Genomic DNA, 27,936 nt, shown 5'->3' with positions numbered 1-27,936 from the left:
TAACTCTTTATGATCCCTAAATAATAGCGTGTATGTTTTACATGGTACTCAACTGAGAAAAGCATGAAAAAATAATCAAATGCTACTATTGCATATGAACAGCTGCTCTCTTACTTCCACAAAATCCTTTAACCTGTTTGCTTTTGATTGTGTTTAGTAATTTGCTTTTTCAACACTGATAAAAAATAACTGGTAATGAAATGCACCAGAGCTAGCTGTTGTTTAACAATTTTAATCATGCTATGTACCATGTAATGTTAATGACTATATTATAAAAGACCTCAGAGTCATATATGAATAGTTATAAACTGTTTCAAAATCCAATTAGCAGTTGCATTTTTGATATTAACAAGAAAACAATGTTTTATCTGGGACTTTGCTATCAAGAAATTGCTTTAACTTATCCAAGGAAATAGAACTTCAGCATGTTCCATTTTACAAAATTTGCAATCACACTGCAGTCGGCATGCAGTGAAAGAGTCATCAAACTATCATCTTGAAGTAACCACAACAATTAATAGGATTTAGTAAGTAAGCTTCACTTGTTCACTTAGACCACAGTTACTTCAAAAACACAAAATTGAAAGCAGATCGTATAAGTGCAGCTGTCCATTTGTGGCTATATTTACTGTGCATATAATCCCAGGAAGAGAGTAGTGTGAGTCAAAGGTGGTATAATGGCACTCATGTTTAGCCCTATTTGAAGTAGTTTTCGTGATACAAAGTAGATTAATGACCACTGATAACAAGTGAGTTAAATTTCACTGTGTTCATGTAAAGGCTTCTTAAGGTTAATAATGTGCAATGTACAGTATTCTATAACTGTTCAGTCAAATCAAATCCCAAGATCATTAAGCATCATTAGGTAGAAAATGCAGGGAAATTTTCCTCTTGACTTCCACTGGCCTCAATTTTGATTGGCTTCTTGATGCCATACTGAGTCAAATGCTGCCTGATGTTGATTGCAGCTATTCTCATATCTCCTCTGGCTCTCTATCCTGAGACACAACATAACGAGGGCTGGAGCAAAATGGTTCTGGCAGAACATAGATCAATGAAAAGGTTCTTGTTGCATGAATGTCACTTGCTAACCTATCTATGATTCCTTCCAGTATGTCCCGCTGATGGGGAGTAGGCCACTAAATATGGAGTTGACCACATTATGTTTATCCGTTTTTAGTGTGGAAAAGATATACATGATCAAAATTATATTCAGTTGTCACATACATGCAAGTAGCATTTTAAACACTTCAATTTGACTCCATATTCAAGGGAATACAAGCCAAATTTTTGCAAACTGCTTTCCTATTATAACCTTTTAAATTCTAGTGTGACTGCTGAGTACAAGGATAAGGTAACTTAAAACTATTGATAACAACTGAAAGAACACAGTTAAAAAGATAAAAGATACAACAGCTACATTACATTGGGATTTTTTGAAGAAATCATTGCATTAAGTATACACTGATTCTTCTATTCTAGTAATGAGTGTGTCATTCTAAAACTACAGTTACTTCCATCCATGAAGTACGGGTAGCATTGATATCAAAATTAGTTTGATTATTGCAATTTATATCATGATTTTAATGCAAACCAGCTTCAACAAGAAAGCTTTAAAACAGTTTAATCAATTACTAATACAACTACACAATGTACTTGTAAACAAATCAGACATATGATTCAATTATAACTCATAATAGTGGGTATCTCTACATTTTCCATGGCTTCTTCTTGTGACTGTCTTAATCCTTCTAGCTCAGGTCCATATTTGGATAAGTTAACCACCATTCAGCAAAGATGTAGTTTCAGTGTAAAATATTTATGCTCCCCTAAGCAATCGTGCAGCATAATTCAGTCCTTTTCATCTATGTATTTGTTTCTCTTATGCAGCAGTGGTAGTCAAAGCTTTAAAATTCATACAAGGCTAAAAATATAACTATCAACTCTCGCTCTTTAAACTTCTGTTTTCTTTGCATTCAAATTCATGTTGTAAACTTGTGAATAGTATTGTTACATTTTGTAGCTCCAAAACGTAGAAACTAATTGAAAGGAAGACAAGACAGCCAGGAATGTGAGTCTATCTTTGTTTTTACTTTAAGCGAGATGCTTAACGTGGCAGTATGTTGTGGCAGCATAATGATATATGCCATTTACGTACTTTTATATAAAACCCGCAATGCATTATGTAAACAACAAAGAATGCTTAATCCAACAATATCTTTACAATATTAAATGTTTCAAAGGTACATATAATTTCAGAGAAATGTATACAATATACATCCTGCAATTCATTTTCTTCACAACCATCCACGAAAACAGAGGAATGCGCAAAGAATGAATGACATAAATGTTAGAACCCCAAAGCCCCCCCAAGCTCCCCCCTCTCCATGCATAAGCAGCAGCAAAGCAATGATCCCCCTTTCCCACCAGCAAAAAAAGCATTGCCATCCCCCTACCAAGCACTCAAGCGCACAGCAAGCATCAATAAAGACACAGACTTGCAGTACCCCAAAGACTACTTGTTCACCTGGTATTCGACATACCACACACTCTCTCTCTCTCTCTCTCTCTCTTTCCCTTATAAGGGAAAAAGAAGTGTCTCCATTTCACAGTGAGAGGGGAGACATAAGAAAACAACTTGCTGATTTATGATGTTAAAGGTCCGTTGCGTCAGTTTTTCCGAGCTTTGTGCTCAAAGGGCACACAGTCAGAGACCTTCCATCTCCCATGACTCACCAATTTCCTGCAGAGGTACCAACCATGAGTCTACCCACCTCCAAAGCCATGACATCCGGAAACTCCGAAGGCGAGTTAACCTTCTGGGCCGCATCCTTGGCATATCGAATAACGGCCAGTTGTGAGATCCCGACAGCAGGTCCCATTCCTGCAAAGAACCAAATACAGCATGTAACTACAGGTCAAGGTCTTCCAAAGAACCCTGGAAGGGAAAAATAGAGATATTAAAGATACAAACGTAGAAATAAAGCTGTTTCCAAAGATGCAAGCAAAGGAGTCAGCATTAGGTGCCGTTGTCTCTCCTAAGCTCCTCCTCCTCTATAAATATACCCAAATAAAACTGAAATATTAAATACACAGCATTCCTCACTGTTTGGGTATGAATTCCAACTCAATATAGAATGCATCTCAACTTATATGCATATGCTATATATACAGTATACTATATAATACAATTACTATACAGACATCCACAGCATAGTAAATTTTAAAGATTTAATCTCTGTGGAGGATTTCGTATTCTTGCGTGGTAACATCTTTCCTACTTGGCAGTTGAGATGTGGGTTGGGCCTCCTCCATGCTGGTTGTAGGAGTTGACTCTGAGACTGCAGGAAGTGTTTCTTACAGCTCTGGATACCTTTCTTCTTTTCTCAGCATTTCTCTTTGGATCTCTTTCAATCCTTGTTTCTCACCCGGTCCCTGCTTCTTTTTCTCTGTTTATCCTGTTTTTTTTCTCACATGTTCCTTCTCCCTTTTGCACCTTTCTCTTTCTTGCTCATCTTCTTTCTCTCCACCTCTTCTCTCCTTTTCAACTTCTTGTCTTTCTTTTACTTATGATCCTTTTCTTTCTTTTAGTTTCTTGTGAGTATCTCCAGAAATTTGGTCCCATTTATCCTCCTCCATTTCCATACCACTTATGACATCCTCCTCTTTCTTTTTCTTTTTTTGCATTTTTCCAGGATGATCATCTTGATCTTGGTAAGGTGCACTTAGTTCACTGGAGTATTCCCTTACAAATCCTTCTGTTGCTCTCTTTACGATCTAATCGCTCCTCGTGTCTTCTTTATCTACAAATTCTCCTGGTAAATCCTTTGTTTTCATATTTCCATTGACTCCTTTATTTTTGGCCTTCCATTCATCCAGCTGGGCCATGATCTTTGCATCTACTTTTACAAGCAGATGTTTATTTCCCACTTGAAGAATAAATTCTGGTTCTTTATACTCACAATAAATAAATGCTTGCTGTTTTCCTGAAGCTCCTTGATCTCTCTTCCAGTTTAAACCAAGACTCATTTTGTAAATAACTGCCTGATCAGCATATCAGAAGCCTTCTCAGATATGTTGCCTACAAAAACTATTATAGTTGGACCACTCCTTTCTTCACTTTCATGATTGTTCTGAGCAGCATGGTGCTTCCTTAATCTAATATACTTTCCAACCAGAGGCATCAAAGTTGCCAGCAAAACCTGTCTGCCCTCTGTTGGGCAATTGTTCCTGATGAACAGCATGAAGACAGTTGTGGCATCATCCAGTAACTTTCTTAATTCATTTTCGCTTAACTCTATTATAGGGAATGTGACATGCAAATAGTGGATGGATCTCCGATCAGTTATAGTTGCCTCAGCCAATCATGCCCCCACAACGCTGGCCCTTCTGTTTTTAGTTTGGTTGAAGTAGTCAACGTTCTAAACAAACTGTATGCTTTTCTAACCAATACACTTGGCAAAACTGGTACTTGTTTCCCATTAGCTATTCCATTTGTTTAAAATACTGGTCAAATCACTCAGTGTACACATTCCAGTTATCTCTTGTGCAATCAACTGTATCCATCTTTCCAATATAGACAGCCATTTCTGCACTTCTAAAATCTGTGCTTATTTTCACCCATCCTCACTGTTTATGAACCCATGAATTTAATCCGTTTTCTGTCGATTTTTTAACTCAACATCTCTGTCCCCTTGTGAAGAAGCACATATTGAGCTCCACATCTCACTGCACTTTTTTTTTAACTTGGACGTCTCACTGCACTTTTTTAAACCTGAATGTCTCGCTGCACTTCAACAGGTACTCTAGGTAGTTGCCTTGGGTTCATTTAAAATTGTTACATTTTGTAGCTCCAAAATATAAAAACTAATTGAAAGGAAAACAAGAGAGCCAGGAATGTGAGTCTAACTTTGTTTTGACTTTATGTGAGGTGCCACATATGACGTGGCATTTTAATGTCATACATTTTACATACTTTTACATATAACCGGCAATGCATTATGAAAGCAATAAAGAATGCTTAATTAAACAATATATTTGCAATATTATCCAAATATTACTGAAATGTTAAATACACAACAAATACGTCTTGTCAACGTCCCTTGGCCCTACTTTTTCCACTTTATCATCCCTTAATATTTCAATTCAGATAACATGTTTTGGCCCAAAATCCTGGTTCCTATTAATTCTCTCTAGTGGATTTATTTACCTTATCCACCATTCATGCAAAATTACCTTACTGGACTTTCTATATCCTGTGCACAATATAGTAGCCAACATGTTATTTTGAATATCTGTTATCAGATTAAAATTCAGAATATTTGCTTCTGCATTACTGAAAATAAACTTGACCAGCTCTATTCAAGGACTTCCATTTTCATGCTGCTTTGTGTCCAGAATTCTCATTCCTCCAACTGAATATATTTTACCTCATAAGTTCTCAGGTATTGCTTCTATACTGTATTCACTCATTAACCTCACACTATTAGATGGTTACAGGTAATGATCAAACAAAATATTAAAATTAATCCCTAATTACCCAACCATTGAATTATTAATTAATTAATTAATAGAATCAATTGAATTGAATTGAAATGAAATAAAGAGAACATCAAAAGAACCTTATTCCAATGGCACTGGAACAGAAAGTGCATGTCTGCAAATGTGTGAGATAGATAGACAGTAGAAAAGGGATACTGAATAAAACAAGAAGAAACAAAGGATGGGTAAAACTAAACTGAATGAAAAGAAAAAGGAATTTGGACATATTTCAGGTTTGATCCTTTTCTGATTCCCAGAACATGAGTGGTAGTCATTTTTGAAGGAAATAATAAGATGGAATGTCCATAGACATTTACCCAGTCAAACTGGGAATGAAGACTTTTTAATTATCAGATCTCAGTATGGTGTGTAGAATACTAGCTTGTTTTAGAATGCCATTTGAGAAATTTGTGTATTGACTTTGAATTTTGATATCATGTTCTGCCAGACAGCATAGTCAAGAATCATGCAGTATCGTGTTTTCAAAAACAAGGAACTTTAACAGCTTCAGAAAAATAAGAAATTGGGTCTGAACTTGCTAAACTGACTCACTGCTGTTAGTCAGCCTCTGCTTGGATTGTCTTGATTGAGAACTAAGGCAGGCCTGAAACATCCCAGAATCCAGTGCTGTCACCTCAGCAGCAACAATGTCTGGTGCATCTTCTACCAGCTGTAATATCTGCCATTGGTTCAAATGTTTCTCGTGCCTTGAAGAATTTAAACCCAATTAAAATTAAACTAAGCAATCAAAACAATAAAAATTATAACATTTTAATAGATTTATCTAAATCCTCCCATAAACAACATATGTAGAAATAAATGCATGAAAGTAATGCAATTTTAGAAGCAATTTTAGAATCTTTGCTCAAAATCCTCGTTGAAATCATTGAGGTTTTTGATCCTGTTACAGGCCTGACCAGGCAGGGTCCACGAGGTAGTTCCCACATGTGATTTCAAATATTTAACCAAGATTTCCTTCTGATGCTGGACACCATGGAGCCTGCTGATGATATGAGAGAGTTTAAGACATCCATATGTGATAATGCATGCATAAACCCCAGGATGTAATCCATTTTTGGCATAATATGCCAGCATGTAATAACAATATCATGATTATTTTCATAATCAGAGAAAATAAGCCCTTCATATAGAAATTTACAGAAAAATCTTGGCATTTCCCCACATAACCTCAGTAATTTTGGAATTTGCCTGCTGGAGTACAGTTGTCAGCATGTCTTCAGCAGTTTGCTGTTTCTGTGTTTTTACTGTGCTCTGACCTGGCAGAATTCACCCTTAGCTTAGACAGAGTGGATTGGCTGCAAGGCCAGTCATAGCACATATTTAACATTTGGTTTTACATTTTAGTTTTCTTTATTATTTTTGTTTTGAATTGTTTCTGAGTGGCTGAAAAGCAGTAGTGAGCTAAATCTTGCAGCACCTCACTGGCAAGATTGTGAAAGAAAAATGAGAGAATTCTCTGGATGTAGACGTAAGTTTAAAGGATATTTTGGCCATTCTCTTTATTCATCTCAACTAGTGAGTAAGAAGTTGTTTTGACTCAACAGTTTAGGGTTGTCAAACCTATGGCAGCGGTGCTCAATTGGCATGCAAAATATTTTGTTGGCATGTGGCTTGAGATGCTGCACCTCAATTCTTTAAGCGGCACTCATAATAAAAAGATACATCATCATTACCTTTACTGCCTGATAAAGCAGTGAATGATTTTTTAGAGCCTGAGAAGAGTGAGTTGTTTTCACGAGAGATGTTTCACGCCAACTTGGCGCCAGCTTTATGGTTGTGAGAACTCATGATTTGGATGATAAATACATGAGGTTGGATGAGACATTTTGAAATCATTACAGACCTGCTTATACAGCATACTTGGATAATAGACACTTCTAATAGCAATACTATTTTAAAATGATGTTTTCTGTAATTTTGAACAGGCATTCTAAAATGCTTCATTTATTTCAATCTGTTGGTTGTATTTTTACTAATAGTAAAACCCCTTAAATAAGCAGCAGATCTCATCCTTTTGCCATAAAGCATCCATAATTATTGTTATTAATCCATTCATCAATAATAATCTATTAAGATATTATCTATTAATAGCTATTAGATATCAATGATATCTATTATTTTCCAGCAAGATGGTGCCACTGAATAAAGGCGACATCTTGCAGACAGCTTACAAAAGTACTGGATACACTTCTTCTTCTTCCTTTGAAGAGCAATTGATTGCAGCCTGTAATTTCCCTTTTAAGTATGTATTTTTGGGCCATCTCAATGATCTGGCGCTTCTGCAATTTCCTGGGGGATTCAGTAAAGAGTGCAGCTACGGCTGGGGTGGCGGCATCAATTCCTAATGGCACAACATGAACCTATATTTGGCTCTATTACTCTACATCAATTAAAGCATCAAGCAAGATTAAAATCAACGAGGACAAGAGTGGAAAATGTACCGGTGTTCAGTACCGTTTGCCTACATTGGACCAGTCTCCCTCTCGCTACCTGCGGGTGGAAGGTGCAGGAGTCTTGGGTCCCACACTGCAAAGTTCAATAGCCTCAGTGACTGATAGCTGTGGACTCACTTTCGGCTGCAGTTTGATGCTTAATGTCCTCAGCGCTGAATGCACTGTACTATTTGCCCAGTTTGATCAAGATGCTTCAGCCTGGAAATGGATCTGTGACTGTGCCACACAAACACAGCTCTGAACTGACTGACTTGGTGGCAGTATCCACAGCCATCATCTCCTGAACCGGCTTCATTCACCTCGGTGGCTCATGGCTGTTGACTCCCTTTTGGAGACTCTCCAGTTTGATGTTTAGTGTCCTGTGTGGGCTATTTGTTCTTTTGTTTTAACATATTTGATGGTCTTTGTTGTGTGTGTTTTCTCTTTAAATGGAGTCTATCGTGTTTCTTTGTTTTGTGGCTGCCTACAAGAAGCCAAATCCCAAGGTTGTATACTGTATACATACTTTTTAAAATAAATGTACTCTGAACTTAGAACTTCAAGCGTATTCTAAATTGCTTCATTTATTGAAATTGATCAGTTCTACTCCTATTAATAGTAAAAATGTAATACTTGTAAATAAGCAATAGAACTCATTCTTTTGCCATAGAATGTCTATAATTATTATTACTACCTCATGATGTTTGTTCAAAATTATCATGGTATGCAAGAGAACTTTTTAAAAGATTATTGTGAATTTAGACACATGCTCTCAAAATGGTTCAGCTCCTCTGCATTAATTATTGCGCACCACACAGTTTACCAAGTCTCTGAAAATCTCATTATTGACACATTTCCACCAACAATAAATGCAATTTGTACACACACTTACTGTCTTGCAAATCCTGCATTTTCATTTTGGCCACCGTACTTCTGGATCAATAATAGAAGTGCTACAATTAGTCTCTGCGTATTAAGATCTAGAAGAAGGAAAATGCCTTAACGTGATGTTATTGCTACTGTCCCATGGGCCTCTGAGGAAGAGGCTAAACATGTGTGATGATGTACTGTAATGCTAAAATAACTACTTGTTTCCTGCATAAATGACAATATCAGGCAATGGCTTGTAATTATGGCCTCTAACTGATTCATACTCTCTATGCAGAAGGGAGGGAAGAATTAATAATAATAAAAATTTCTGTAAGAAGTGATTTGTAAATTATATGAAACATAATATGAGAGAGTTGGGTTGGAAGATGTATAGGCAAATGACACCACACCAGCTTGAACACCATTAATCAAATTAATGTAGCATTTACAAGTTCTCTTCTTTCCAGGCCATCACATATTGGCTGTCAGTTACTATGATTTTTGTGTGAATATTATTTATCAACGGAAGCAGACAGGCAGTGTTGTTTTCAACATCGCATCTGTCATTTACAAAAAGAATGGACTGATCCTAATCAAGAATGATAACAGAAACACTTCCACCATACATCATGCAGAAGTCTCATATGCTGGTTATTTTTAAAAGCCCCAATGAAGCTGGTTTCAAGGTTGCAAGTGGGGATTCTAGCATTTATGCCCCAAAGCAAAATGTTGTTTGGTGAGGAACGAAGTCTGAAATTCTACTTCAGGACCTTTGCAGGATTTTCCATCAAAAACATTTTCAACACTCAGTTTTCAAACGTACTCCCGTCGGATAAAGCTGTGCAATTGGAAGGCAGGTGCCCAAAATCCATCCAGCAAATTTAGCTCGGAACCTCAGGCCATATTATATAACGTACCTCTCTGAGGTATGTTTCTGCCTTTAGCAAATTTTTTACTTTTTGTCTAGAGATCTTTTCACCTTGTAAAATCGTACGCTTGGGTATAAGGATGTGTGGATGAACTTAAACACTATTATTTCCAGTTATCTGCTGGGCTCTAAATTAAATTTAGAATTAATTTTTACTATGGACCATAGAAGAGTACACATGGGATCACATCCTTTGGGTCATGATGTCTGCTCCAAACACAATGCCAAATTAAACTAAATCCGTTCTGCCTGTACATGATCTGTGTCCCTCCATACCATGCATATTCATGTGACTAACAGCCTTTTAAACACCGCACTATTATCTGTTTCCACCACTATCACTGGCATCCCATTCCAGGCAACAACCACTCTCCCTGTACATTTCTTTAGAATGCACCTCCTCTACTACTTGACATTTTTACATTGGGAAAAAGTATTCTGACTGTCTATCCTATCTATAGTTCTTATAATTATATGTACTTATTTTATACACTAACAGTATATTCTAATTTTGTTCATTTTCGTTACATGATTTTATTATAGATAGGACTTGATTTCAATGATAAAATCATAATATCAAATTTTGTCAAATCCTGAATCCAGAATATTAATAAACGTCTCTTTGTCAGTTTCTTGGGCTCCTTTCATCAAGTAAGTGTTACGTATGACAACCAGAGTGACTCATCGCTGAAGTGTGAAAGACTCAGTGAAAAGTGCAGCACAGAAGCAGGCATTTCTGCTCACTGAGTCTGTGCCTTCCTTTAAGCACCCATTTTTATAGTAATCTTACGCTAACCCATTGTCGACTGAGAATCGGAATATGACATGAAACTTGTTGTTTTGCAGCAGTAGTACAGTGCATACATAAAAATTACAATAAGAATATATATGAAATAGTGCAAAAAGAGAGGAAAATAGTGTGGTAGTGTTCATAGGTTTATGGAGCATTCAGAAATCTGATGGCAGAGGGGAAGAATCTGTTCCTAAAGCATTGAATGTACATCTTCAGGCTCATGTACTTCCTCCTTGATGTTAGTAATGAGAAGGGGCATGTCCTGGATGGTGAAAGTCCTTCATGATGGATGCTGGCATCTTGAGACATCGCCTTCAAAGATGTCCTCAATGGTGGGGTGGCCTGTGCCATTGTTGGAGCTGAGTTTAAAGTTCTCTGCAGCCTTTTCCCAATGCTGTACATTGGCACCTTCATACCAGATAGTGAATCAACTGGTCAGTGCATGTGCAGATCTCTGCTGATATACCAAATCTAGTGAAGTATAACTGCTCGCGTGCCTTCTTCATAATTGTATCAATATGTTGGGCCTCGGATATATCTTCAGAGATGTCGACACCTGTGAAACTGAAACCACCCACCTTTTCCTCTGTGGTGTCAGCAAGGAGATAGTATTTCAGATCAGCACTGATTGTGGTCTTGCGATGAGGAACCAAAGATCCGTTTGCAGAAAGAGGTAAAGAGGCCCAGGTTTTGAAGCTAAGGGGATGATTATGATATCGAACATTGAACAGTAGTCAATAAACTGCAGCCTGATGTAGATATTGCTGTTGTCCAGGTGGTCCACGGCCGAGCAGAGAGCCAGCGAGATTGCATCTGAAGTAGAACTGTTGTGGCTCAACTATCTGCACTACTGTGAAAACTCATATGTAAGAAGCAAGAAGTCTGCTGATGCTGGACATTGGAAGTAACAGAAATTGCTGGAAATACACAGAAGGCCAAGCAGTATCTGCGAAGAGGGAAACAAGAGTTTAAGAGAAAAATACATGAAACTTCAGATAGTGGAGTATGGAGCAGTAAGAACTCAGCATCCAATTACTGCCATCTTTGGACTACCAATGATAGACTTAAATAATTTAACCTCTTCATCACGAAGGATGATTGCATTTCTTACTTTAATGGCTAGAAGGTCCATTTTGTTGAATTGGAAAGAGATTAACCCTCCTAAGGTATTTCATTGGTTTTCACAAACTATGGTGTGTTTGAATTTGGAGAAAATTAGAAGTGCATTTTATGACCCTTCCATTAAGTTTGAAAAAACTTGGAGGCCATTCATTCAGCATTTTCACTTGATGTAATTTGATCATTTCCAAACTTGTTTTATCTCTCTGTACTGTTGTTGGAGGGGAATGGGGTCATTGACACTAAGGTTTTCTTCTTTTCCATTTTTAAGTTGTTAGTCTTGCCCAAGTCTTTTAGTTTAGTTGATTAATTCTGTTTTTCTTTGGGGATGGGGTTTGTTTTTTTTTGGTTTTGTTTTTTTTTTCTTTTTCATGATTTTTTTTCAGTTTTTTTTTTGATTTGTATTATCCGTTGTCAGTTCTACATGATTGGGAGCTTTGTTAACTTACACTATTTGATCTTACAATTACTTTTCCTAAGTGTAACAATATTTCTCCTACTATTTGTATTATTGCTATGTTTTGTTTCTATACTTCGAAATTAATAAAAAGATTGAAAAAGAAAGAAAGTAAGAACTCAGCAGGTCAGGCATCATCTGTGAAAGCAAAGCTGTTTTGGGTTAAGACCCTGCATCAGGATTGGACAGTTCTGACAAGTACAGTTTCAGGTCAATGGTCCTTCTGCAGAACTCAATAAAGTTTCAAAACGTTATGTTTTAAATTGCAGAGAGGTGGAAAGGTTGGGAGAACAGATGGAATGTTGGTGATGGGTTGGAGATAAAGAGAGGTTATGATGCAATGGTGTTGATGCCAACTCATGGAGGGGACTGAAGACTTGTTTATTGTTGATGATCTGTCTCAAAGAGGTGTTAATGGAAAGACATGAGAGAGGAAGAATCAATTCTGAAACTGTGATACAACTCACTGCGATTGCCAGAAGTCTGAAATAAAAGAAAATGCTAGAAATACTCAGCTGTTCTTAAGATGTCTGTGGAGAGAGATGAACTGAGTTAACATGATGCAGTGATGACCCTTCAGCACACCTGGCCAATTTTCATATCAACTGGAAAATTTGAAATAGTTTATAACTGAAATAGCTGAAATTGTCTCATTCATAAGTGAATCCCAAGGGCTTTATGCAGTGTTGTTCCTTGAGCTTTAGTTTAGGCTTTGTAAGAAGAGTGACAATTACTTTATATAACCTGCCAAATAGAAACATAGAAACATAGAAAATAGGTGCAGAAATGGCCATTCGGCCCGTCGAACCGAATCTACCTTATATGTCATTTGTTGTTGTGTTTCTTTCCCACCAGCTTATTGAAGGCCTCTTTCGATCTATGTGAATTTGTTTGCAGGATTTTGTTTTTAAGGATGAGTATTTACTTCCCTCACATTTTACTTTACTTCCTTGCACTAAGTTGGTTACTTTTACCCATTTTACAGTTGTTTTGTACTTTTTTCATTCAGTTCTGTGAAAAAAGTGATTTAGCTCCCATTCTAATTTTTACTATAATTTTCCTTTATATACATTGATCAGGTATGAATCACTGAAAGATCCAATTTGCTGCAAAATTTAATATGTGTTGTACTTAAAATTATTCATGATCATTATCTGTTGCTACTAGAAATACAACAACCAAAATACTGCAAAAATATTGTTGTTACACTGTGTAAGTATTTCCATTTCAGATGCTGGAAGCATGAAATAAAAAAGAAAATGCTGCAAGGACTCAATAGGTCAGACAGCACCTGTGCGAAGAGAAACAGTGTTAAAGCTAAAAGGACAGGTTTTACATTCAAGCTTTGGAAGTGAAATTCCTTTTACACTAAGCTGCCTCATGTGCTCCATTTCTGCTGGCTCTAATTTTACTGCATCCACAAGAGATACATTAGCTTCCCCCACCCCACACTCTCCTCCCACCAACCACCACCCTTTTGGCTGCACTCTGTATCTCCTACAGACTTGTTGAAGTACTTGGCCTTTTCTGCTGGTGATTTTAGAATTAAATTATATTTCTTTTACAAGAAATATGTAGAAATTTGATTTGACAAGATTAACTTTTAGTCAATTCATACATTTAGAGAGCTCCTGAAATATCATACATTTGCTTGCTAATGACATTCACTTCGTATCCGTAAGAGCCATAATCTTATTAATAGATTTCACTTTACCCATTGATGAGTTAATAATTTTCAAATGTTTCCTTAATTTTCAAAATGGCAACTGTTCTTCTCTAAAAGGCCAATTGAAATTTAATCTGAGAAGAAACAGTTTAACTAGATTTTTCCAAGTATTTCGACAACAGATTGGACTTTAGGTTGTTTAACTTCCTTTCACGTTTCTGTTCAGGGATTTTCCTGTTGTTAAAGCACTACTCAAAATACTTGCTTCTCCGACAATGACACATGTGTATTGTGGAATGGGTATGTTAAACAGAGAGGGATGACTTCAGTGCTTGATTACATTAATGTGGAACTGTTGAAACTGTGGCATCATTACCAGATTAAGATCTGTTAAATGCAGTAGTGTTGCTCCTGAAAAACCTGACCTTCATGTTCATGAATCTAAGTCACTATTCATACAATTTTAGTGCGGTATTGTCAGTTGAAATGGATTACTTTAATTAGCTTTTTTAGCAAAAAAGAAGAGTTTCTTGAACCGTTAAATAAATGCATTTTCTGATATACTATTCAGATATGCAAGTCAAATATGGCAGTCAACCAAATGTGTTAGCTTGCCTTGGTTGGTTTGATGTTCACTTGTAACCTGCATGTACGTACGCGTTTATGAGGGCTTTCCTTTGAGTTCCTTCTTCCACTGATAAATACTGTTTTGTCTTTGCTCGTAAATGAATAATGATTAATTGGGCAAGTTTGCATAGGGAAACTCTGTAGATTTTTTAAAATGTGTTCAATTTTCTAATCCCTGTAATTATCATTGAAATTCTCCATTCCCTATTTCTGTAAATTCTAAATTGGAGACTTAATTAAATTGATTACTGAAGAAATCCACTTGTGCACTTCCTTAAGTTTTACAATGTAAGTCTTTAAATCTCTTCCAAAACTTAATCCAATTAACACATAAATTCTTTGTGTTTAATTAAATTGTTTTAAGTAATTTCTGGAGCATGGCTGTTTTGTGCAAAGGTCTGTCCCTAAAATCTTCACTTCTAATGTTTTTGCTCAGACCTTTGTGTGCCAATGTCATGGTAACACTACATGCTGCTGGTGTTGAAATGTATTAAACTGTGTCTATGTTTGAATCACCCAACAAAGTGGTTTGCCTTCTGAAACTTTAGTCTCTTTAGCCTCTAGTACCAATTCTATCCACCATCCATAACAAAAAGAAGGTATTTATTGTAAGTGGCAGCATCCACATATACTTTGTTATGTAAATGATACAAACAATGATTAAGAAAGAGGTTAATTTCTCTTATGCAAGAAATTCTGTTTTTATTTCATAAATGATGAGGTTTTTGGAAAGCTTTGACATTTTATCAATGGATCATCTGATCCATTGTTGTAACACTTACTACTTAAAGCAACATGCAAATCAGTTAGGTCATTTCTATCTCTCCTTTTTCTCCAATTAGGAAACTATTGGAATGCTGCTTCATTCAATACCCCGTCCTCTTATCTCCACTTCTCAACTTTCCATGGAGAGACGAGTGCTGACATCTCATTTTACTTCAAGACCTCAGCACCATATGGAGTATTCCTCGAAAATCTGGGCAACACAGATTTCATAAGGCTTGAATTAAGATGTAAGTTGACCTGGAACAACACAGTTGCACTTTTATATACATAAGTTATATTTAAATTTAAATTAAATGCAAGGTATATTTACATTTAAATTATCTTATTATGATCTATCAATTTGTATTATTACATTTTTGAAAGTAAATCAACATAGTAAAAAGTATATTTTTTTGTAAAGCAAACTGATATCCATATCGTGTTGCAGTCAGTATCTGGACCACAAGATAAGAAGGCATGGCAGTAGAGAAATATATTGACATGGATTAAATATTGGTTACCACATTGAAGACAGAGTCAGATTGAAGGGTTTCTTTTGAGGCTAGAAGAATTTAACTAGGGGTCAAGATCAGTTCTTGACCCACAACTATTTACCATTTATGTTAATGATCTAAAAGGCATTCAGAGTATAAGTTTGTCAATAACACAAAAATAGTCTGGAGGTCATGCTGCAAAAATATTTCAATTCTGTTACTGTATACGTTATAGATAAATTAAGTAAGGAAGCAAAATCTTGACAAATGCAGTTTAGTGTGAGGAAATCTTCTGTCCTGTATTTCAGTCAGAGGAAACAAATGATAAGCTAATATAAAAATGGTAAAAAAATTTTCAAATGAGTAGAATATAGAGGGATCTAGCTTTTCTTGTTCAAGAATCACAAAAAGTGTTAGCAGCAGATGCATTGCTTTGATCACATAATTCAGGAAAGGAAAAGAAATTCATTATGCTGACTTCTGGGATGAGATGGTTATCTAATCATTAGCATTTAAAAAAGATGGACAAAATACTTTTTGGGGTTAGAAGAATGAAAGAAGATCAGGTGAACCCTGTCACGCCCCTTTATGATATTTAAACAGGCAATATCCTCGGAGGGTATGACAGGTTTGAGGTGTTTCCACTGATGGGAGATTATCAAACAAAGACTCGATTATATTTTGTAGTTCTAAAATATTAAATTAAATGAAAGGAAAAGATGCGAGTCCAAACTATGAGTCTAACTTTGTGTTTACATTAAGCACGGCCACACTTATCATGTGTTGGCATATGCCATTTATGTATTTTTACATATAACACACAATGTATTATTTAAACAAACAATAATACTTAATCAAATCATACATTTACAATATTACTCAAATATTATCGAAATATTACATACACAACACTCCGCCTGTTTAGGTGAGAGCTCCAACTCAATATAGAATACATCTCAACTATATACACTGTATATATTATAATACAACTACTATACAGACATCCACAGTGTAGTAAAGTTTAAATTGTACTTTTCAGGCCTAAAGATTTAATTGCTATGGAGGATTCCTTACTCTTGTGAGATAACATCTCTCCTGACAAGGGATGTCACTCTGCTTGATAGGTGAGACTTGTGGCTGTGAAAACAGTCTCAGGTCAGGGACCTCCTCAATGGTGGTGGTAGGAGTTGACTCTGAGACTGCAGGAAGTCATTCTGACAGCTCTGGACATCTTTTTTCTCCTTTTCTTGGCTTTTCTCTCTGAATCCTTGCTTCTCTCTTGGCCCAACTTCTTTCTCTCTCTTTACCCTGCTCTTTTTCTTTCTCACATTCCTTCTCTCTTTCACACCTTTCTCATTCTCACTCATATTCTTTCTCTCTATCTATCCTCTTCCTTTTCTTTTCCTTTTTCTTCTTTCTAGTATGTGCATCTTGATCTTAGGAAGGTGCATTTAGTTCACTGGATTATATTCTTATTAATTCCTTCTATTGCTCCCTTTATGATCTGATCTCTCAGTTTCATCATCCTAACATCATCTGTCGAATCCTCTGTTTTTATATCTCCATTGACTCCTTTCTTTTTGGCTTTCCATTCATCCAGCCAGGCTTTGGTCCTTGCATCTACTTTTACAAACGGCTTTTTGTTTCCCATTGGAAGTTCATGCAATAACCTTAATGTATTCAAAGTAGATTCTGGCTCTTCGTACTTACAAAAGCCACATGCTTGCAATTTTCCTGGAGCTCCTTGAACTCTCTTCCAGTTTAAAACCAAGCCACATTTCATGAATGACTGCCTGATTAACATATCAGAAGCTTTCTTAGATATGTTGCCAAAAAAAGCTGTTAGCGTTGGACCACTGCTTTCATTACATTCATGATCCAGTAAATTTTCCAACCAGAGACAGACTTGTTTCCCTATATTAGACAATGGTCAGCATGAAGACAGTTGTGACATCATCCAGTACTTTTCTTATTTTACTTTCAGTTGACTCTCTTGCAGGGGATTGTGCCACGCAACTGCTGAATGGATCTCCAATCAAGTTTCTCAGCCAATCACAGCCCCACAATGCTGGCCCTCTTGTATTTTTTTTAACCACATACATTTCCAAAGTGGCTTTTTGGTTGTTGTATTTCACTGTTACAAATGTCATTCCTATAGGAGTTATCTTTTCTTCAATACTAGCTCTTAGTTGGATATCCGCAGGCTTCATTTCAGCATCTTTGAAATGCCATTCAAACTCATTTTGCGGATTGACCGAAACAACTGAACCAGTATCCAATTCCATTTTAATTAATTTGCCATTTGCTTGTTTATTATTAGTTTTTACATTGTAGATCTCAAGGTTACTCAGTTCTGTATCACTGTTACCACTATCTGATTTTTCATCAATAACATGCTGTTAGTGCACTTTTTGAAGCTGCAACTTGACTTTTTATCTTAATCTGTTCCCTGTGTGGTTCATTTATTTTTGACTGCCCAACCTGCTCTTTGTATGTGTCATACTTTCTTGAACTTCCTGCAAGGTTTGCCTATAAACCTGCATTGATCTGGTGTGTGTGAGCCCCTGCCACAATGGGATAACAGCTTGTTCCACCAGAGACTTTTCTGTTTAGATGTTGCAATTTTGTTCATGGTCACTTTCATTTCTGATTACAACTCAATTGTGTGTCTCTGCGGTTTCCATTGATACAGCTGTTTCAACTGCTCTTTTAAATGTTCATGCTTCAGTTAGGAGCTGTTTTTGAATACTTTTTTGTAAGATTCCTGAAACTAAATGACCTCTCAATGCATCATTAAGCCAATTACCAAACTGACATTGCTCAGACAACTTTATCAATTCAGCCAGATACGCTGATATGGACTCCCCTTCTTTTTGATTCTGCTATAAAACCTAAAACATTCTGCAATCAACAATGGTTGTGGTTCTAAATGTTCCTGCACTACTTTCAGCAAAGCTCATTTCAACCGGTTTGGTTGGAGCAGTTAAATTTCAAAGCAAAATGTATGCCCTTAAATCCAATACACTCAGTGAAATTGGTACTTGTTTCTCATTAGCTATTTAATTTGCTCCAAAATACTGCTCAATCCATTCAGTATACAATATCCAGTTATCTGCTGTGCCAGTGTTTCTGATATCGCCATCCATTGCTGCTCTTATTTTTATTTATGATTATTATCACCCAGTACACATTATTTATGAAACCTTGAGTTTGTCTGCTACTGCCTTTTCTTAAACTCATTCATTTCCTCCTTCCACTTCAGAACAGAAGCGTGCTATACTGTTTTTTTTCTACTTGACCATATCTTGCTCCATATTTTTTAACAAGGATGTCTTGCTGTGCTTCAACAGGTCATTTCAGGTTCACTTAAAATTTCTACTGTTACGTTTTGCAATTCCAAAACATTAAACTCGTCAAATGGACAAGATGGGAGTCCGAAATATGACTCTAACTTCATGTTTACTTTAAAGGAGATGCGCACTATCACTTGGTGGAGTGATGACATATACTATTTATGTACAAACGTACATGTAACCCGTAATGATTATTTAAATGAGCAATAATATTTAATCATACAATATATTTACATTTTTATTCAAATATTACTGAAATACTAAATACATGTCAGACTCAAGATATGGGACCTGGCTAAAGCCAATGTGCAAAAGACACTTGCAGCAGAGTATGATGATTCTCAGGAATTCACCACCACAGTGGGTGAGGAAGGAGGATCACTGAAGGTATTTGAATTGGAGATATCTATTTTTTTAAGATCAGGAAGCTAAGGGCTGTGAGGAACTCCACTGAAGAGGATTCAAGCCTTGGATAGATCAATCATGATTATTTTAAATGACAGGACAGGTATGAGGATTAAGTAGTCCATTCCTGCTTCTATTTTCTTGTGTTCCTTTGTCATGCTATATCATTGAAACACCTCTGTGTAATCAAGCAATAAAGTTGCTAATATAAAATGGCATTTGATTGTGACCAGTGGTGTGGCATCATCCAGAACAGCTAATCTGCTACCACTCATCTGCCTACTATATGCCACGTGATAACTAACACTAGAAGAAGCATAACTAATGTTCAGAGATGTATTATGGAAACAGCAGCATAACTCAACACTTTCTGTTCCCTATCATTGTCAGACTAAATTCACAAAATTGCAGAGTAACAACACCATTTAAAGCTTTAGTTGGATACTATCAGGATCTATTTAGAACCAGAGTGGCAGAAGAGATGTTGCTTTATCAGTTTGTAGTCTCTTACTTGAGGCACATTATGAAAATGTTGCTTTTTGCATATCCCAGTTTGCCCAGGTCAAGAAGAGAGTTGTCAGATGCTGAGATTATTCATGCACCTTTTTTTTAATATAAGTATCTGTCTTTCTAGAAAAGCTATTATTTTTACATATGCTGTTCAGTCAATATCACCAAGGAACATCAAAATCCTCAGAAACAAAATTAATTCTCCTGAAGTTTTGCTTTTTGTTAATATGTTGACAGAATATATTTAATTAAGAACAATTTGATTTTTTAAAATTTCTTTTCCCTTCAAGATATTTCATTAGGAATAGCATATGTTGTAAAAATCACCGTGCTTAGTAAAGTTAAAATTTCAGAATTCAACAGAAATTTTTGATGTATTAAATAATGCTTAGTTAACAATTTCTTAATTTCTTGAAACAAGGATTGTCCAACTAAGACAGAGATGAGAGAGTTATGATCTCCAGATTACCTCAGGTGACACATGCTAGCAAGGTCAGAACAGAAGAATAAACCAGTTATACTTGTGGCTGAAGAGCTGGTGCAGGGGCAAGGATTCAGGTTCTCGGACAATTAATATCTCTTCTGGGGTAGAGGTGCCCTGCACTTCAACAAGAGAGGGACCAATATATTTGCAGGGAGTTTTATGAGGGCACATGGGAAGCTTTAAACTAGATAAGCCATGGGTGAGACTCCAAGCAAATTATGGGATTATTCAGCGAGAGCAATGCTCGGGATAGCTAGGGACACAGTGAAGGTAGGGAAGAGAACCCTCAGTTAAGTTGCATTTATTTCAATGTACAAGGTTTAACAAATAGGGCACACAACCTCAGAGCATGGATTGGCTCTGAAGACCAGGATGTTATATCCATAGCAGAAATATTCTCTGAGAGAAGTGCATGGCTGGCAGCTCAGTAATCCAGGATACAGGTGCTAAAGGTGTGACAAATGTGAGAAGGGGGCGTTCCTTTTTTGATAAGGAAGACATAACGTCAGTACATGAAGATGACATTCTTAGAGATTGTCCACTGATGTCATGTGGTTGGAGCCCAGAAACAAGAAAGGCAGGACCACTCTAGTGCAGCTGTGTATTAGATACCTTCCCTCCCCCCCAATAGTCAGTGGGAACTTGAGAAGCAAATATATAGGGAAATTGATCATAGTTGCAAGAGTTGTAGTAGTGGGAAATTTTAATTTCCCCAGTATTGGCTGGGCCACCCAGAGAGCTAAGGACTGGGACAGGGTGGAATTTCTGAAATGTGTCAATGAATGTTTCCTAAGTCTAGATATAGTGGGCACTACCAGGAAGGATGCAATACTGGACCTACTCTTAGGGAACAAGGTAGGGCTGGTAACTGGAAAGTAGTCAGAGAGCACTTTGGCTTTCATAACTGTAATTATGTAAATATTAAGAAAGAGATGGTAAAGGATAGGTCAAATCCACAAGTTAGGGTCAGGTGAATCTGGTTGAAGGGAAATGAACAAAAGGCAATTGGTGTTGTTTAGAAGGAATTTGGACAGTTACTTAAATAGGAAAGGCATAGAAGGATAAGGGCCTAAGCAGTTAGTATGGAAGGAATCATAGCTGGCACCAATTGAGATGGGCCAGAAGTGCCAAAGGCTGTGCTGCATAATTCTTAATTCTATTAGTCATTCATAGTCTGTAATGCAGAGTTGAGCTCATAATCAGATTTTGTTTAGACCTAAGACATAAGAGCAGAATAAGGCCATTTGGCCCATCGAGTCTTCTCTGCCATTTAATCATGGCTGATCCTTTCTCCCCTTCTTCAGCCCCACTCCCCAGTCTTCTCTCCATAACCCTTGATGCCAAGTCCAGTCAAAAATTTATCAAACTCTGCCTTAAATACACCCAACGACCTGGCCTCCACAGCTGCCTGTGGTAATAAATTTCACAAATTTATCACCTTTTGGCTAAAGAAATCCCTCCACATCTCTGTTTTAAATTGATGCCCCTCTATCCTGAATCTGTACTCTCTCATCCTAGATTCCCCCACCATGGGAAGCATTCGTTCCACATCTACTCTGCCTAGGCCTTTCAAAATTCAAAAGGTTTCAGTAAGATCCCTTCCCCCATCCTTCTGAATTCCAGCGAGTTCAGTCCCAGAGCCGTCAAATGTTCTGCACAGGATAACCTTTTCATTCTGGAATCATCCTTGTGAACCTCCTCTGAACCATCTCCAATGTCAGCATATCTTTTCTAAGATGAGGGGCCCAAAACTGTTTACAATACTCAAGGTGAAGCCTCACCAGTGCCTTATAAAGCCTCAGCATCACATCCTTGCTCTTTTATTCTAGACCTCTTGAAATGAATGCTAACATTGCATTTGCCTTCCTCATCACCAGCTCAACCTGCAAGTTAACCTTTAGGGTGTTCTGCACAAGGACTCCCAAGTCTCTTTGCATCTCAGATTTTTGGATTTTCTCCCCGTTTAGAAAATAGTCTGCACATGTATTTCTACGACCAAAATTCATGACCATACATTTACCAACATTGTATTTCATTTGTCACTCACTCACTCATTCTCCTAATCTGTCTAATTTCTTCTGCAGCCTACCTGTTTACTTAACACTACCTGCCCCTCCATCAATTTTCATATCATCTGCAAACCTGGCAATAAAGCCATCTATTCCATCATCTAAATCACTGATATACAGTATAAAAAGCAGTCTCAACACTGACCCCTGCAAAACACCAGTTCACTGGCAGCCAACCAGAAAAGGATCCTTTTATTCCCACTTGCTGTCTCCTACCAATCAGCCAATGCTCTAACCGTGCCAGTAACTTTCCTGTAATACAATGGGCTCTTAACTTGGCAAGCAGCCTCATGTGTGGCACCTTGTCAAAGGCCTTCTGAAAGTCCAAGTATACAACATCCTGTGCCTTTGCTTTATCTATCCTACTTGTAATCTCCTCAAAGAATTCCAACAGGTTTGTCAGGCAAGATGCTGAATTTGTCCTATCTTGTCCTGTGTCACCAAGTACTCCATAACCTCATCCTTAACAATTGACTCCAACAGCTTCCCAACCTCAACATCAGGCTAACTGGTCTATAATTCCCTTTCTGCTGCCTTCCTCCTTTCTAAGAGTGGAGTGAAATTTGCAATTTTCCAGTCCTCTGGCACCATTCCGGAATCCAATAATTTTTGAAAAATCATTACTAATGCCTCCACAATCTCTATCACTACCTCTTTCAGAACCCTAGGGTGCAGTTCATCTTGTCTGGGTGACTTGTGTACCCTTAGCTTTTTGAGCACCTTCTTCTTTGTAATAGTAACTGCATTCACTTCTTTTCCCTCATACCCTTCAACATCTGATATACTGCTAGTGTCTTCCACGGTGAAGACTGATGCAAAATACTCATTTAATTCATCTGCCATCTCCTTGTCCCCGTTATTATTTCTCTGGCCTCATTTTCTAGCGGTCTTATATCCACTCTCATCCCCCCTTTTTTTACATATTTGATAAAGATTTTACTGTCCACTTTGATATTCTTTGCTAGCTTGCTTTCATATTTCATATTTTCCCTCCTAATGATTCTATTAGTTGCTCTCTGCGAGGTTTTAAAAGCTTCCGAATCATCTGTCTTCCCACTAATTTTTGCTTTGTTGTATGCATTCTCTTTTGCTCTTACATTAGCTTTGACTTCCCTTGTCAGCCACAGTTGTACTATTTGGCCATTTGATAATTTGCTTGTGTTTGGAATACATCCATCCTGTACCTTCCTCATTTTTCTAAGAAACTCACGCCATTGATGCTCTGCAGTCATCCCTACCAGCATCTCCTTCCAATTTACTTTGACCAACTCTTCTTTCATACCACTGTAATTTTCTTTACTCCACTGAAATACTGCTATGTCAGACTTCACTTTCTCCCTATCAAATTTCAAGATGAACTCAATCATATTGTGATCACTGCCTCCTAATGGTTCTTTTACCTTAAGCTCCCTAATAACCTCCAGTTCATTACATAACACTCAATCCAGTATAGCTGATCCCCTCATAGGCTCAACAACAAACTGCTCTAATACTCTCTGCCATCTTATAGGCACTCAAAAAACTCACTCTCTCGAGATCCATTTCCAACCTGATACTCCCAATCGACCTGCTTGCTGAAATCTCCCATGACTATCATAACATCACCTTTTTGTTGACATGCCTTCTCAATTTCCTATTGTAATCTGTGGTCCACATCCCAGCTACAGTTGGGAGCCCTGTATATAACTGCCATCGCGGTCCTTTTATCCTTACAGTTTCTTAACTCAACCCACAAGGATTCAACATTGTCTGATCCTATGTCACATCTTTCTACTGATTTGATGTCGTTCTTTCCCAGCAGAGCTATGCCAGCCCCTCTACTGACCTTCCTATCCCTCCTATACAAGGTGTAACCTTGGACGTTCAGCTCCCAACTACAACCATCCTTCAGCCACGATTTAGTGATGGCCACAATCTCATGCCTGACAATTTGTAATAGTGCAACACAATCATCCACTGTATTTCTGTTACTCTGTGTATTGAGATATAACAGTTTTGGTGCTGCATTTGCTACCCTTTTTGATGTTGCTAATGCACTGATTCTAGTAATACAGTGACACTCACCCTGCAGGCAGCAATTATGTCCTATCATCTGCCTGTCCTTCCTGACAATCTGACTGCACGCTTTCTTTGGTTTTTTACCATCTGTCCTACCATGAGTTCCTTCACTCCAGTTCCCACCCCCCTGCCAAATTAGTTTAAACCCTCCCCAGCAGCTCCAACAAACCTGCCCATGAGAATATTAGTTCCCCTTGGGTTCAGTTGCAACCCGTCACTTTTGAATAGGTCATACCTCTCCCAGTGGAGATCCCGATGATCTAAGAACCTGAAGCCCTGCCCCCAGCACCAGTTTCTCGGCCATATATTAATTTGCCAAATCATCCTGTTTCTACCCTCTCTGGTGTGTGGCACAGGCAGCAATCCAGAAATTACTACCCTGGAGGTCCTGCTTCTCAGCTTTCTGCCCTGCCCTCTAAATTCTCTCTTCAGGACCTCTTTGCTTTTCCTTCTTATGTCATTCATCCCAATATGTACCAAGACATCTGGCTGCTCTTTAATAAATGGTAGAGCCAACTCAAGCAGCCAAGTGGCCAACTACTGCTTGTAATGTTGTGTGCATATCATTTCTCGTGATATTTTAAAATTTATTGTCATTGCACTTCTGTTTGTCTGGATCTGACTGTCAGAGAAAAATGTTTGCTTTAGGGATTGATATGAGCAAAGTCTATTAAAAGAATAGTTATTACTTAATCCAGGTCTCTTGACAATATAAAGAGCACTCTGTTAACTGTTTTTCCCTAAAAGTTAGAACTGAGATTAATTTATAGAAGTAAATCTATTTCCTCCTCCTTTGCATACTGTTGATAAGATAATATATATAACTGATCCTCAGCACCTGCTTCATTTTGGAAAATTGATGCGGTTTCTTGCTTGGCAGCTTATCCACGTAACTGAGAAATAGAAGCCCAGTTGTGTCAAACAAGCCAAATGTCTGAAGCAAAAATAGGTTTCTTGAGGCAGCAGCATTTAGTAGACATTAATGTTTGCCAAACTCAGGTTGTATTACTTGAACATTATTGCTGAAGATGAACATTCCTTGTTATTGGAGTTAAATAATGAAAAATGTCACTTAAAAAGTTTCATGGCAATCATTTCGTGTATGAAGAATGTAGTTTATCATTTTACATTGTCACCCACAATCAATTAGAATTGTGTTGAATAGTTTCAATGCAGCTAATGCAGTCATAATTTAAAGTTAAAAGAAAAAAAATTATTAGATATCAATGCAACTAGCACTTTAGACAGAGGTCCAACACTTCTGAGTATTTACAATGATCTCTATGTATATTAATCCTAATCATCACCATGCAAGGGTATAGAGCTTAATTGAAGAATAATATACTACAATGCAGTTGGTTCATTTCACCCATAAGCCATTGTACCGAAACTTTAATGAATCACAAATGTCATTTAAACTTCAGGATAAGAATATCTCGATAGAAATTAATTTGCAACATGCACCTTGTTCACTTTTCCCAGTTTATTCATATATTTTATTCATCCTTGACTTAATTGGTTTAATAACATTATAATTGGAGACAGAAATGTATAATAGTGTCAGCATTGAAAGAGAATCAATTGAGTTACCTTGAGAAACAATTTGCAGTTTATTGTTTGGAATTTATGACAGAAATATATTATGAATACATTAAAACTGGAATGGTCATACTTTGAGATGTACTATGCCCTGCTATTTTTCTAATAACTGTTATTTTAACACCATAGCTAAGTTTTAAAAGAGTTCTAGAGGCAATGATATTAAGCATCAAATTTCCCTGTGGACTTTGTAACTAATAAGCAATTATTTAGTCTTATTTATAAATTAAATATGATTTTTGTTTATATTACTCAGCAATATGGGATACCATTCCCACACTGTGTTTGAGTGTCATCAATGCATATTCTTGGAACAAAGTTCAAAGCAAATTTATTCTCAAAGTACTTATATGTCACCATATGCAGCCCTGGGATTTATTTTCTTGCAGGCACACTCCATAAATCTACAATAGAATACTAACCATAATAGTGTCAACTTGGGCATTCATCCGGTGTGCAAAAGGCAATAAACTGTGCAAACACAAAAAAATAAATAAATAAATAAATATGCAATAAATATTGAGAACATGAGATGGAGGATCTTTGAAAGTGTGTCCATAGGTTGTGGAAACATTTCAATGATGGAGCAAGTGAGGTTAAATGAAGTTATCCCCTTTGGCTCAAGAATCTAATGGTTGAGGGGTAATAACTACGTGAAATGGATGGTGTGAATCCTGAGGCTCCTGTACTTTCTTTCTGATCTCAGCAGTGAGAACAGAGCATGTCCTGTGTGAAGGGTGTCCCTGATTATCAATGCTGCTTTCCTGTGACAACATTTTGTGTAGGTGTGCTCAGTGGTGTGGAGGGCTTTACCCGTGATGGATCCGGCTGTAACCACTACATGGTTGTAGGATTTTCTGTTCAAGGGCATTGGTGTTTCCATACTAGGCTGCAATGCAGCCAGTCAATATACTCAGCACTACACATCAATGAAACTGTCAGAAGCAACACAAAGCTACAGCACATAGAGAAAGATAAATCAGAGGTCTCCTTAAATGTTCAAGGCAATCAGGCAGCAAAAACTGTGAGAGTGGATTGCCATATTGAAGCAGACTATCAGAAATTACTGTTTCAGTCAAGCCGCATAACCCCAGATGTTGAAAATTTTTAAAAATTCTTGTCTTATGATTACATAAAGCAGTATTGCTTTCCAACGAATTTCATCATACTCTAATTTTCTGTCCCTGAGCAAATTGAGCTCTAAGGTACATAAGCAACACACACAAAATGCTGGTGGAACACAGCAGGCCAGATAGCATCCTAAGGTGCATAAATTTCTTTCCAAGCAACTGATGCTATTCAACCTGAGCAAGAACATAATGTGTGCTTATCAAACTCAGGAATTTTTACAACTGTCGTACTCTCCAGACAACATAAACTGAATTGCAACTGCTCTTATTTTAAGAGGTTTTTGTTTTTAGTGCCCCTTTGGATTTGTGTTAACGTCTACATTTGGCAGATTAGTGACCTCAGTTATTTAATAGATCTGAACACAGAATGCCAAATGCTAATATTTTATTTTATTGCAGAATTTGACTCCCTCATTAGAATGCACCTCTGATCCTATCTGATTCTCTAGATAGATGGCTATTTGGATGATTTTGGTTGACTACCATTTATTGAAGGTGCTCATCTGTCAGAAGCTTTTGCATCCTATAAAGACAAAAACTATTTTATGTTAATGAATTTGTTTATTGAGGATAATGTTCTTTCCTGGATTTGTTGACAATCTGCTGCACATTGCA

General features: G+C 37.1%; 1 protein-coding gene across 1 annotated transcript in view; it reads left to right on the top strand.

Annotated features, from left to right (window-relative positions):
- LOC140195385 (contactin-associated protein-like 2) overlaps window positions 1-27,936 on the top strand; it is a 1,890,266-nt gene that overhangs the window by 1,596,194 nt on the left and 266,136 nt on the right. Inside the window, exon 16 of the mRNA XM_072253599.1 lies at window positions 15,297-15,467. Within this exon, the coding sequence (XP_072109700.1) occupies window positions 15,297-15,467 (171 nt within the window). The remainder of the gene's footprint in view (window positions 1-15,296; window positions 15,468-27,936) is intronic.

The sequence above is a fragment of the Mobula birostris genome, chromosome 3 (genome assembly GCF_030028105.1).
Source record: "Mobula birostris isolate sMobBir1 chromosome 3, sMobBir1.hap1, whole genome shotgun sequence".
Lineage (NCBI taxonomy): Eukaryota > Metazoa > Chordata > Chondrichthyes > Myliobatiformes > Myliobatidae > Mobula > Mobula birostris.
This window is presented reverse-complemented; position numbering and strand designations above follow the sequence as displayed.